Source organism: Melopsittacus undulatus, chromosome 8, assembly GCF_012275295.1.
Source record: "Melopsittacus undulatus isolate bMelUnd1 chromosome 8, bMelUnd1.mat.Z, whole genome shotgun sequence".
NCBI lineage: Eukaryota > Metazoa > Chordata > Aves > Psittaciformes > Psittaculidae > Melopsittacus > Melopsittacus undulatus.
Window position 1 is genome coordinate 35221404 of NC_047534.1, and position 13485 is coordinate 35234888.

Here is a 13485-nt window from a genome sequence, read left to right on the forward strand (position 1 = left end):
GGTCATGCTGCGATAACAAATCAAACCCCCCACGCTGGGGGAGGTGATGGCGCGCAGACATGCAACGCAATCCCGACAGCGAAATCGGCTCCTTCTGCAAACGCACCCGAGCGCTGGGGCTTTTTTTATTTTCCCTTTTATTTTTTCCCGTTCTTTTTCAATAACCGCGGGCACAGGCAGCTGTTGGCGTTTTCAAAGCCCGCTCAGAAAGCAGCCAGTTAATTTTAGTTTACTCGGGCCACCCTGAGCGAGCTGGCTGGCTGGGTCCCCCCTCCCTTCCCTTCCCTTCCCGGCTCTGCCCTGAAGCACAGGGAGGGGGGGGTTGAATGGGGGCCCGAGGGGCCCCGGGGCAACTCCTCCTCCCTCCCCCGCCCCGCCCCGCCGGGAATGGGAAAAAGTTGTTCCCAACTTTTCCCCTTTTCGAAGACTCAGGCTCCTCCTCCCTAACCCTCCCTCGCACGTTCTCCCCGCCCCCTGCGCTGCGATTGGCGGGCGGGCAAGGCGAGGCCCCGCCCCCGGCGTGGTTTATGAATGGGGCCGGGGGCAGGGGCGGGGCCCCGCGGCGCGCCCGCACGTATATGTGTCTTTTTTTTGTGCCGGCGCGGCGGCGGGTCGGGAGCTGCGGTGCGGGCGGAGCAGAGCCAGGCGGGAGGTGGCACGGCAGCACCGGACGCACAGCCCGCAGCGGCACCCATCGGGAGCGGAGCCCAGCCGAGCCGCGGGGAGGATCGCGCACTAATTGGATTTTAAAAGTTCCCTAAGCCCCGCAGTAAAATACACGGCTCAGCCGGGCGCGGTAATAATCCGGTTAGCCGTAATCTAAATCCCCGGCACCGGGGCCTCGAAGCCGAGCAGGGAGCAGCGCCTCAGCCTCGCCGCCGTCACCGCGGGACCCTGCGTGGAGCTGGTCAGAGCCGTCGCCGGGCTTAGCGTGAGTCTCCCAGTCGCCTTCAGCAGCGCGAGCAGCTCCGGAAACTTTCTCCGAGGGACGCTCCGCGCGCTGCGAAGGGTCGACCCACCGGAGCCCAGCAACAAAGTCGCGGAGGGGCCGCGCGGAGCCGCGCTCCTCTCGCCGCTGCGGAAGGGGCCCCGCCGCCGCCCTCCAGGCGCTGATGCCCGTGGGGTGCCGCGTCGCCCGGTTCTGAAGGACTCCCCGCGGTTCCCCGGGCCGTCGGCCGCCCCGACGATGAGGACTGGAATAGGCGGCGGAGCGGCAGCCGCCGGCTGCCCTTTTCTGGGGCTGGCCGCGCTGCTGGCCGCCCTGCTGTGGACCCCTGCAAGCGCGGCGGCGCAACAGTACCACGGCGAGAAGGGCATCTCCGTGCCGGACCACGGCTTCTGCCAACCCATCTCCATCCCGCTCTGCACGGATATCGCCTACAACCAGACCATCCTGCCCAACCTGCTGGGCCACACCAACCAGGAGGACGCGGGGTTGGAGGTGCACCAGTTCTACCCGCTGGTCAAGGTGCAGTGCTCGGCCGAGCTCAAGTTTTTCCTCTGCTCCATGTACGCGCCGGTGTGCACAGTGTTGGAACAGGCAATCCCCCCCTGCCGCTCTCTCTGCGAGCGGGCCCGCCAGGGATGCGAGGCCCTTATGAACAAGTTCGGCTTCCAGTGGCCAGAGCGGCTCCGTTGCGAGAACTTCCCCGTCCACGGCGCGGGTGAGATCTGCGTGGGGCAGAACACGTCGGACGCCCCGCCGGGGTCTGGCGGTGCGGCGGGTCGGGGAGCCACTGCCCACCCCACGGCTGGCTACCTTCCCGACTTCCTCACCCCGCCACAGCCCCCCTCTGGCTTCTCCTTCTCCTGCCCACGGCAGCTCAAAGTGCCCTCTTACTTGGGCTACCGGTTCCTGGGGGAGCGGGACTGCGGGGCCCCCTGCGAGCCGGCTCGGCCCAACGGGCTCATGTACTTCAAGGAGGCAGAGGTGCGATTTGCCCGACTGTGGGTGGGTGTGTGGTCTGTGCTCTGCTGCGCCTCCACCCTCTTCACCGTGCTCACCTACCTGGTGGACATGCGCCGTTTCAGTTACCCGGAGCGACCCATCATCTTCCTCTCAGGCTGCTACTTCATGGTAGCGGTGGCCTATGCGGCAGGCTTCTTGCTGGAGGAGCGGGTGGTGTGTCTTGAGCGCTTCTCTGAGGATGGCTACCGCACTGTGGCCCAAGGCACCAAGAAAGAAGGCTGCACCATCCTCTTCATGATCCTCTACTTTTTTGGCATGGCCAGCTCCATCTGGTGGGTCATCCTGTCTCTCACCTGGTTCCTGGCTGCTGGCATGAAATGGGGCCACGAGGCCATTGAGGCCAACTCCCAGTATTTCCACCTGGCTGCCTGGGCTGTGCCCGCTGTTAAAACTATCACCATCTTGGCCATGGGGCAGGTGGATGGGGATGTACTCAGTGGAGTGTGTTATGTAGGTATCTACAGCGTGGACTCGCTGCGGGGCTTTGTGCTGGCGCCCTTGTTTGTCTACCTCTTCATTGGCACTTCTTTCTTGCTTGCTGGCTTTGTGTCCTTGTTTCGCATCCGCACCATCATGAAGCATGATGGCACTAAGACAGAGAAACTGGAGAAGCTGATGGTGCGCATTGGTGTCTTCAGTGTCCTGTACACTGTGCCTGCCACCATTGTCCTGGCATGTTACTTTTATGAGCAGGCCTTCCGTGGCACTTGGGAGAAGACATGGCTCCTCCAGACCTGCAAAAGCTATGCTGTGCCCTGTCCCAGCCATTTTGCCCCTATGAGCCCAGACTTCACGGTCTTCATGATCAAGTACCTCATGACCATGATTGTTGGGATCACGACTGGCTTCTGGATCTGGTCTGGCAAAACCCTTCAGTCCTGGCGGCGCTTCTACCACAGACTCAGCACTGGCAGCAAAGGCGAGACAGCAGTATGAGACCCCCCCAATCCCCTCACACACGCATGCACAGACACAGAGGAGGCAGCAATGGCTCCCTGAAGAGGGAGGAAGGGAGGCTTGTCCAAACATTTTCGTCCTCCCAGAGGGTTTGAAACAAACAAAAATCTTTGCAGAAAGGCTCATATGGACTGTGTCCAACGGTGCTTATGCCCAGCTAAAGTGGAAGAGCACAGAAAAAAGAGGCCACTGTAGGATGGGAGAGTCCTTCATGTGCAAGAAGTCCCTTTATGTCACTCTTGTGCTACCCCTGTGCAGGAGGAAAAACCCAACCTTACTTAAAGCATCCTTGGACATGTGGGAGGGGAAGCCAGATTCGTTGAGCTGCCCCTGCCGAGAAGTAGCCAAACCCTCTCTGAATTGCTGGGGTCAAACTGCGGTGTGGGCCGGGTAACCCTGGCCAGAGCCTGAGCTCGCTGCCTGCTTGGCTCCTTCCAGCTCGGCGGAGCCACCACGTGAGTACCGCACAGCCTGCTACGGCCCGGTGGGGTGCCTCTGCTCTGTCAGTTCCTTTTTACCTCAGTTATACCTCTTCTAATTGTTTTAAAGTGAAAATTCGGCCCTCGGTCCGTTGTTCTTGCTGCTGTGGGGAAGGAGGGGGTTGCTATTCCACACCCTGAAAAGAAATGACTTGTTGCTTTTCAGCAGAAGGCTTTTCCCCCTTGCCTTTGTTCTAGGAGACAAAGGGGGAAACAAAAGTGTTTTCTATGTAGAAAGGCATAAGCATGGGATCGTTTTTTATGGGCAAACTAACAAAAAGAAGTCGTTGAGGTTCACCCTTGGATGTGAGAAGCTCACAGAAATAAACATTCCTTTTATGAAAAAAGGAGGCGGCAGGATGTTTTCCTGCCGTTCAATGTGGGTCTTTTCTAAGCTGAAGGAAACACAAGACTTAGAGGGCAAGAAGAGTGTAACCAAGAGCACCTGCCAAAACGAGAGCCATTAAAATATGTAACATAAAGATACCAGTTTGCTCTTTCCTCCCCATAAACCTGCTTTCTCTCCCGCTTTGCAGCGGGCTCGCTGCAGGTAAAGTCAACACACAGCTGGCTTCTGGGGACAGGAGGAACAGTTTTGGCTCACGATGGACCCTGTGCCTGCTCCTCAGGTTCCCTGAGCTGCGCGGCTGTGACTCCTGGCCCAGGAGGGGGCTGAGATTTAGAAACAAGCAGTCGCCGCGAGTGAGGAGCCTTCTAATTTCAGCTAAAATAGAGCTGGATCAGTTTCCAGTGCTCACCTCTCGGAAGGAAAGACATTCAAAAATCAACTATTGGATGCTTCGTTTTCTTTTTGAAATGTGACAGATTTTTCTATTATGAAATTTTTACGTTGCCTTGTTCTTATTTTATTTTTTGCATACTCCTTTCACCTTTATATTCACTGAAGGGTTGTTTTTATATGTTTGTGTGTGTATATTCTTGCCTAAGGACAAAATAGGACATTCTGGATTTTTAGCAAGTCTCTGCCCTATAGCTGCTCTTCACTTTTTTTGGGGGGGAAAAGTGTCTGGAATGAAATTTAAAAGAGAAAACCTGTTTAGGATGAGGGGTAGACTGCTGCTGTCTGGGGGCATACCAGTAGTCTGGGCATGAGGAATGGGCCCATCAGCCAAATCCTTTGGTAGATCCGATTTCAGACTTGCAGAGCTCGGGTTTTTGTCTTTTATCATGTGCACGTGGAAGAAAAACAAACGCGTAAGACAAGTGCAGTATGTATATTTTGTAAATCTCATTTTTGTAAGAAAATATGTATTTATGTTTTTACTTTTTTTTTGAAGGTCTGTATGAGGCCCTGCTTCATCCCGTGTACAGATCACTAAATAAATAATTTTTAATACAAGGGCTCTGATGAAGTTCTTTCCGTCTTTGACCACTCAGCAGGTTATAGGAGGGGGGAAGGGGGACAGCTCTGAGTGGTGTCTCCCCTCCTGCTTTGTTGTGGGAGATGCAAGGGACTTTTGGGTGAATGCACTGAGCAGAAACTCAGCTGTGGTTAGAAACTGGCCCCTCACAGCAGGAGACTGCATTTTTCGACCATTTTAAATGTTTGCCTTTGCTTGAGATACTTGCATCCCCACCAAGTTTTCCTTTCAGGCTCCACCGCTTGCTGAAGGTGAGCTGATAAACCAGTTTCCTTATCTGGAAAGTAAGGATAATGCTCTCTTCCCATTCCAAAAGGACTTTGAGAGTGAGAACCAGAGGGTGCTATAAGTGCTGTAAATTAAATCCTCGTTTCGATGGGTGGGGTGTTTTAGGGAAACACTCAGGAGTAGGTCCTTTTCAATAGCTTTCAAATGGCAGGGTTTTGAACTGACTGTTTTCTCCCCCAGCACCTTTGCTATCTCAAATTTTGTTCAGGTGACTTTTACTTTAATCTTAATAGATACCCCGAAGCCTACATTCTTTCTTATCACAGTCATCTGAAAGCTGATAGCTTCAATGGAATGGTCTATTTTACTTCGTGTTTTTTTTAACTGAAATGAATGTTTAGATCTCAAGCTGTGTTGCTACAATCATGGAAAGTGCCCCAGCAAACATAATTTTACACATATTAAAGGATGGCAGTTTCCAGCTTTCCTCTCACAATGATTTCAGCCTAGTTACTGGGTTCATCACCCTTCCTTTGCCTTAAACTATGCCTATACTAAAATTTAGGTTACAGAACAGAGATGTAGCTAAATGCCATCATGGTAGCTGTGGTTGCACTGCAATATTATCTCATTTACTGAACACAGTGTGCAATAGTTGCACTTCCAGGGCACTATTTTTTTTGGTCACTGCTGTCAAACACGACCTTTCACATTTACAGCACACAAGCTACTGATTCAAGCTCTTTTCAGAGCTAGCACCATTCATGTTGACTCTAGAAAAGCCACATCTTTTATTTGAAAACACTTCTAGTTGCTCCCCAGAATCACTCATCAAGTTTCCCTTCTGAAAAGGCCTTTGCTTTCCTGCAAGTCAGGCTGCTTCAAACTGCTCCATAACATGCGCACGCTGATCATTGCTATGGGGGGTTTCATTCCACTCACTTAGGAAACTTGAACCTTTTTATAAACATTTCCTCCCATTAATCCATCAGTGCTGGCTGGAGCAATGGAATGGCTGGAACAGTTTGCGCTCTGAAGGACCAGGAACTGATGGGAGCCGATGGGTGCAGTGGTGTGACTGACACCCCTGTACTGGGCAGCCACACCTGCATCGCTAAACATGCAATTAATCCTTAATACATCATGGACAGCTAAGCCCACAGTTCACACAAGCAGCCTGTCCAGCTGCTCTTCTCTCCACTCAGCACCCATCCCTGCTAGAAGGATGAGAAGCTGCATTTAGGTGTGATCACTACTCTTTTGCCCATATGTGGAAAAAATTAAATAGACTTCTTTTAGTTCATGAGACATTCATATCTGAAAGGAAATGTCTCTGTTTCCACCAGAAACAACTAAAGCTGAATGCTTTTATTTCAGTGTTTCCTATTAGGTACTTCTGGATTTCAAGTCACTTATGCAAAACTATCAAAACCCTGGGATTTGAGTTAGGTTTTCAAATTTGAGATTGGAGGTGAAATTTGATGCTGCTGCTACTGTAAAGTAGAAGCAACTGCTACTCACTTTTAAGCAGATGTGATTTGCATTGAATTTGCTCACAGTGGAAACAATTTGGAGAATTTCAAGTAGTGATAGTGTCTGGCCTTCTGGAATAAAAATCTCTATCACCATTATGATAACAAAGTGCTAGTTAAGTCTCAGAATGGAGTACAACTGAAAAAATCTCTTTGTGAAGCTGGCTGGAGAAAAAGGAGGGAAAATAAGCCTGTACTAACCTTTGCTAACCACTGCAAAATAATTTTGTTTTCACGACTGTTTAAGTCCACTTTCAGTTAACAGCTTTTTAAGTTTAAGAAAAGTTTCCTGCCCTTCACCTTTGGCTTTTGTCTATGCAGCATTTTTAGTTTAAAAGATACTGGCAAGTAATAGTTATCATCCATCAAGATCTTTCCATATTTACACCACATACTACATTTTCAGGAGAAACATAGACACTGGTTCTTCAGTTTCAGAGACATTTAGGTTACATTCTAGAAGAAAGTAGTATTATTTCAGGCAAGCTAAACAGGAAGCTTTAACAGTTCTAGAGTTCACCAATAGCAGCAACTGAAGGTTTGCCTCTGCAGAAGAAAGTGCTTTTATAATACATCAGTGTTTGTTTGGGTTTATTTTTGGTGGAATACCCACACCAGCGATTGAATGTTTTTGTCTACGTACTTCACCCACAACCAATAGCTTTGCATGCAAGTAAAAACCACACATCTCTGTATTCACCAGCTGGCAACAGTAAACATTACTTATAATTTCACATGGGTTTAGAAACCAAATTGCTAGCTTGGATCTTAGTCTTTTTTTTCTGCATCTCATTCTCACTTCCTTCCAAACCTTACAGGTACTGTGCATACACCCTGCTCTCCATATGTGCTTTCTACTCCTGTTGATTTTTAAAGCCATGAATCCAGCTGAAAGAAATTTAGTCTGTTGCTTGGAAAGGAAGAGACAGCTCTGAATCTTCAGCATTGTTCAAGACTGTTCACTGACATAGACTATTGCCAAGTCTATATAAACCGGGGTAATTGTTTCATGCCAACATGAGCGTGTGGTTTTGGCAGCTGCAGCACCGCACAGGAAAATATAGGATTGGGAGAATAAATATAGCGCATGGCAAGTTCCCAAATGCCCCACTTAGAACCAACACATTTTGAGTAAAATGATGCCCCGTAAAACTGAAATATGTCCGTCAGAGTGTAACGCTGCTCAGACAACCAGTTTGCACCACTGTGAGAAGAGAATGTGGGGAGGGTTTTGTTGCTGTTTAAACCCGAGGTCGAAGGTTGCCTGGCGCAGGTGGCTGGGCACTGCTTGTCTCAAAACCAGATCAGTGGAAGTAAAGCACAGCACTTTATCTAGGTGAAGACTGGGTTCAAGCACAGCTTTACCACAGCAGCAGCCAGATAGGATTTGATTGAATGATGCACAATGAGGACAGGCCCAAACAGGGTCATGAGTGCGTACTCTACATTTCTTGCTTCTCTCTGTATAGCTGGCCTAACCATGCCAGGAAACTATGGGACTGGGACAAATGAGAATATGGATAAAAAGCAGAAATAAGCAAGGCCTAGAGCACATTTTTAAATAACAATTGTAAACTGGGGGATCACTTAACCATATTAGTCAGGAAATCCTGCTAGCGACAACTTGTCCATTTTGGCTTCCCCAGCTGTGCCACAACTTGGGCTGGTTATATGCAACCCTTTGCTTAAGCATGTTACTCTTACAAATACACAGGGGAAATCAGTGTGTGCCACCCAGAGGAGCAGTCTATATGAGTAGGCTTTGGCTGCACAGGTCTTGGAAATTAATCCCATCATGTGGCCACCAAGGTAGCCATACCCTTGCTATTAAGAGTAGGATCTCAAAGGCCAGGATGACAACCAGACAAAAAAAAAAAAAAGAGGTCCAGTTCTCCCCTACCTCCAGCTTTACTGGAGGCACTGGGAATTCTAGCACTGTTCTCAAATCAATCTGTGGGAAGGCAGTGCCATTCTCAGGGCAGGCAAGAAGTAAGATTATTCCCAGTGTGTTCTTTTCCTCAGGCTAATACAGCGAGGGGCTAGAGAACAAACTTGTGGTGGTTGAGGAATTCTGTCAGGAGTTGTAGCAGGAGAAAAATATGTTATTTGGCTCAGATGGACATAAAAGGGTGTTCTAGCAAGTAGACACTAATCTAGGATTTGGAAGACAAGTGCCTGATTACCTGCACTGTCCCAGATGGTGGACAGATTACTTACAGCCAGACTTCCAGCAGTACTCAAATGCAGGCAGGTACAAAGAAAGCACTTTTGTAAGTGCTTAAATTCCCAGACACATGTCCTGATAATTGGCTAGAAAATCCCATCTCTGTCTCTAATTCCTTGTCAATAAAATTGGAACAGCGGCACTTCCCTATATTACAGGAATGTTGTGAGAATAAATACTCTCAAAATCAGAAGAAAGTTAATACAACAATAATACGGTTTGTACCAATATCTCTGTCAGATCTTTGTTCCATAGTGTGTTGGGGTGTTCCCTCCCCATGGCAGGGGGTTGGAACTAGATGATCTTAAGGTTCCTTCCAACCCAAACCATTCTATGATTCTATGATGCTATGTTTTGCAAGTGGGTCCCATTCTGGAGAAAGCCACATTAAGAACACCAGCTTAGAATAAATTATTAGTATGTTTCCCAATAGCTTATCTAAAACCAGGCAGACCTTAACACATGCTTTCACAGGAGTATCACTCTCGTCAGGGCTCAAATCTAAAGTGTGAGAGGGTATAAAGACACAAGTTAGATAATTACAAAATTACACTCAACTGGGCATGCATGAAAATCAACAGCTGTCAGCTGCAGTCAAACAGAATGGACTTGTGTTATGTTGGTGCTTAGGTACAGCAGAGATAAGGAGCTGCACCTATTTGTGCTGGTGCTATAGTGTGCTTAGCTCTTGCAGTACTACTCAAACTCTCATTTTCTGTATGTTATAAACATGGTTTTTATCAACAGGCTCCATGACACCTCTGCTGATCCTCTTTAAATCATTTCAGCTCACTTCAGCTTGCTGCCAAGTAGGGTCTAAATTATAATAGTAAGCCTAAGGCAGTTATCCAAAGTTTCATCCAAGCCCTTAGCAGTGAAAAGCCACCTTTCCTGCTATGTTTTCACTTCATCTCTTAGTTCTTCAACAGTATTTTTCTGTTACCATGACCTCCAACAACATTTTTTCTCTTTACTAAAGATGCCAAGTAGAAGGATTTGTTGGCTGTTTGGACATTTTCCTGCCTCAACAACAGGGAACAGCATGAGACTACTATACGTCTTTCACCAATGAAATACGGAGGCATCTAAGCTGACTGGGGCAATCATTTGTATGTTGCCAGCCTTTCCTGTGGGAGATATCTGCACCCGTTCACCTTTGTCACACATCAGGTTTTTATTGCTAGATAAAGTAAACCAACAAACCAAAAAGAATTCCTAAATGCATCAAAGCATGCTCTAAGTTATAGCAGCCCCCTCCCAAACTAACTTATGGAAGACAGTCCAAAGGAGCTACTTCCACAAATATTTACCTAAAGCACAAATCAGATCAGTTGCCTGACATGGCTTCCTTTCACAAATGTTCCATATGTGTATACATGTGTGTGCATGTAGCGTGAGTGCATGCTAGTTTAACAGCTACAACTATAGGTAAATCTCTCATCAAAAACCAAGTGAAGAGAGAAAATCAAAAGGCCCTTGCCCAGTGCAACTCTCTGCTAATTAAACACTGGTGTTAATTGCAGTAATGGGCCTGGACCCTGTTCCCTGTGTTTGTTGTGGTGCCTGCGCGGGCTCTGGATCGCTCAGAACTTTCACATTCCCACAGAAAATTAAACCGTCTATAAAAGGAATTAAAGGCTGTGATATGTATATATATCTATAGGGCTGTTTTTAAAGAAAAGATTTTTTTGTGTGCTAGTTCAAAGCCAGCTTTGATTATCTAAAGCAAAAGTCAGTCTTTAAAAAGGGTCAAAAAGTAAATGTAAAGATGGAATCTTTTTTATTTAATCCATGATGAAAAAAGCATTTCTTATTTGCAATGCTTCTGCCTCTCAATTTTTAGGTTATCTTATTTTATCTTTAATCAAGGTCGAAATGTAAAAGTTTCAGGCAGCATTTCCCGTCCTTCCTTTACTAGATGTGCAAAGCAGCATTCCATTAGGGCCAACAGCCAGTAAAAGGGATGTCATTTGACACCCTTACACAACTATGCATACCAGGCTGGAACGGAGAGAGCAGGATTATGTGAGCGGATAGAAAGCCCTTCTAGAGAGAGGATTTGCTCACACTGTTTTTCTTTACGCATTCTGCTCGCTGAAGATAGTAAATCAGCTATCGAACTTGCAGAAACAACTCTCATGATGGCTAAAGAATTTAGGCACGAAGTAGATGAAGGCAAAGATCTGGCCTTTCTAGAACAGCTCATAGCAACCATGGGAAGAGACTGAACGGCACCCACGTCCCCAGGGGCTAAACAGTGCCTATGCCTGAACCGTATTTCACTTCTAAGGCATGGATAAGAGGTGGGCTGGGTTTCCAGAGCCCAGGCCAAATCCTACAGTAACCTTCTGCTTTTATGGTAGGCTAAACCGAAGCCCTGGATCTGCGTGTTATAAGATGCCAAAGACTGTACTTTATAGTTGCTGTAAGACAGAAGCTGTCTTTTCTGGTAAGAAATCCCTTATCTGCAAAGATTAATTAATTGGTGAATGGTTTTGCTTTGTTGTGAAGGCACAGAGCTTTGTATCACTGCCCACAGACAGGGATCTCGCTTTCTGCCTTTGAGATTACTTCAGGCTTTTGCCATTTGACTAACAGAGTCGACATCAACTAACAGCACTAACACTTAAACTCCATGTTTCGCATTTTCCTCAAGTAAAGATCTTACAGCACAGAATTCTGAATCAAATCTTAATTGAAACCTCTAAGCAAGAGAACTGAAAGTAAATGTTTCTCAGAAAACAATCTCAAGAGACACAGCAATTTCATTTGAATGACTCCTCCATTTTGCTATCGATTTTCATTAAAACTAACTTTATTAACAACATGTCACCACTGCCCTCAATACATTACTTAACACAGACATTAAAGGTGTTACATACATAGAAACAAGTCTGTGAAGGACTGTGTAATGATAACCATTATTTTCACAAGCTCCATCCCTTAGCATCACCCCTGGCTGCATCTTATTTAGCTGGTGAAGTTCTTTGTAGCAATACCAGCCTATTTTATTTGTCCTTAAATGTAATTCTTCACAGACAATGATATTTTTATTAGTAAATGAGAAACAGTGTGTGCCAGCAGAGAGGGCTCTGACTCAGACAGGGCTTAGTAGGGGTCAGGAGACTGTCATACTGTTCCCAAACTTGCCCATGGTCTGCAAATCCTTCCAATCATCCTTACTTCCATTTCTTTTTTGGCTCTTCCCTAAATAGGATCGTGGGTTTTGCGACAAAAAATGTCTTTATTATCCCCACGTATGTGGTGGCACTGTTCCTATCTTGCTGGAGCCCTGATCTTGATGGGGGCCTCTCAAATTTGGCACAATGCAAAAGTTCCAATTAAAAATAATTGATCATTAAGAGGCAGAGAATGGTAAAGAGTGAGCTGGCGCTTTACTTTCTGTTGGGAAATAGTCAAATACTAGTGGCAAAGTAGAGACATGTGTGATGACACCGAATCTTCCCAAAGAAATGAAAGTGGGAAGTGTCACTCATCACCTTTTGGGCTTTTGTGTAACATGCATAAGGAATGTTCCCTTCTCTGAAGAGTCTCTGTGGACTCTTCAGATGATGGGATTTAGTGTCACATGCCCTCTTCTGCCTGTCATTTTTTGGTTGTTGTACAAAGTGTTGCCATGTGAGGTCTGTGTGATAGCACATACTGCAAAGTATCTCCAGCTGAGTGGGATCGGTGCTGGCCAGTAGCATTGTCAGTTGGCTGACTATGCCCTAAAAATGAAAACCAGACACTGAGGAAACTATCTTGTTCATAAAAGGAAAATATTTATCTGCAATGAAAAAAACCAACCCCTGCCCCCAGAAGTAACTGGCTGGGTATTTCATTAAATGATCACTATTGAAGTGATTAAATAATTAGGCAGCAGAGCAGAGGAAGCCCATTACTTCCCCCACACCTCCAAAATATGTATTTGAATTAAGCAAAATAGTTTTCCAGTTTACTCTGAACTGCTTGAATTGAAGAAAAAAACAAAAGGGGAAAAGTCTGAATGTTTTGTTTAAATGCTTCTTAAATGAAGCAACTCTAAGTTTGAATTTGAAATGCACCCAAAAAGAGTGAAAAACATTAAGCAACCTTATAAGGTTCAGCTGGAATTAAGGGGCAGACTAAGGGATGGATCAGGGTGAAGACTGACAGGTGAAGGCAGGAAGCTGAGCTTTTAGAACCATGGGCAGTTTAAGAGAGATGCAAAAGTCAGTTTGGCCTACAGCTTGCCTCATATCACTGAGAAGGTCTAACCTGCTTCACCTACACCATGTAGACCTGGTAATAAGGGAAATAAGGCAGTAGATAGAATGTTTTGCTTAGTGAGATTAGAAATGGCATATAGAGAAAAGTGTTTGCGGAGAGCAGAGAAAGAAAGGAGCAATAAAAATAACTGAGACCAAGACAGAAGAGGCATATGGGCATAGCCACAGCTACACATACATTTGCCTTTCTTGGGTTTCAGGCTGGCCAGAAGGAAAACAACTCCAGTGCAAAGGTATGCTTCAATGCCTGCTCAGCCCAGCACTCAGGCTAACTGTGCCTGTCCGCTGGCTAATGCCATGGGCTGGCTATAAACCAGCCATCCTAGGGCCTGTACAAGATGAATGCATGACTGCTTGCCCCAGTCCAGGCAGGTGTTACTCTGGGATCCCTCACACTGCCTTATTAACAGGACATACATAGCAAAGTACTGCCTCTGTCACCC

At 46.9% G+C, this 13485-nt stretch overlaps 1 protein-coding gene across 1 annotated transcript; it reads left to right on the forward strand.

The window, feature by feature from the left end:
• The first annotated feature begins 588 nt into the window (after nucleotides 1-588).
• Nucleotides 589-4767, forward strand: FZD7 (frizzled class receptor 7). Its single transcript, XM_005144639.3, has one exon. The coding sequence runs from the start codon at nucleotides 1187-1189 to the stop codon at nucleotides 2903-2905; it is 1719 nt and encodes a 572-aa protein (XP_005144696.1). The 5' UTR covers nucleotides 589-1186; the 3' UTR covers nucleotides 2906-4767.
• The last annotated feature ends 8718 nt before the right edge of the window (nucleotides 4768-13485 follow it).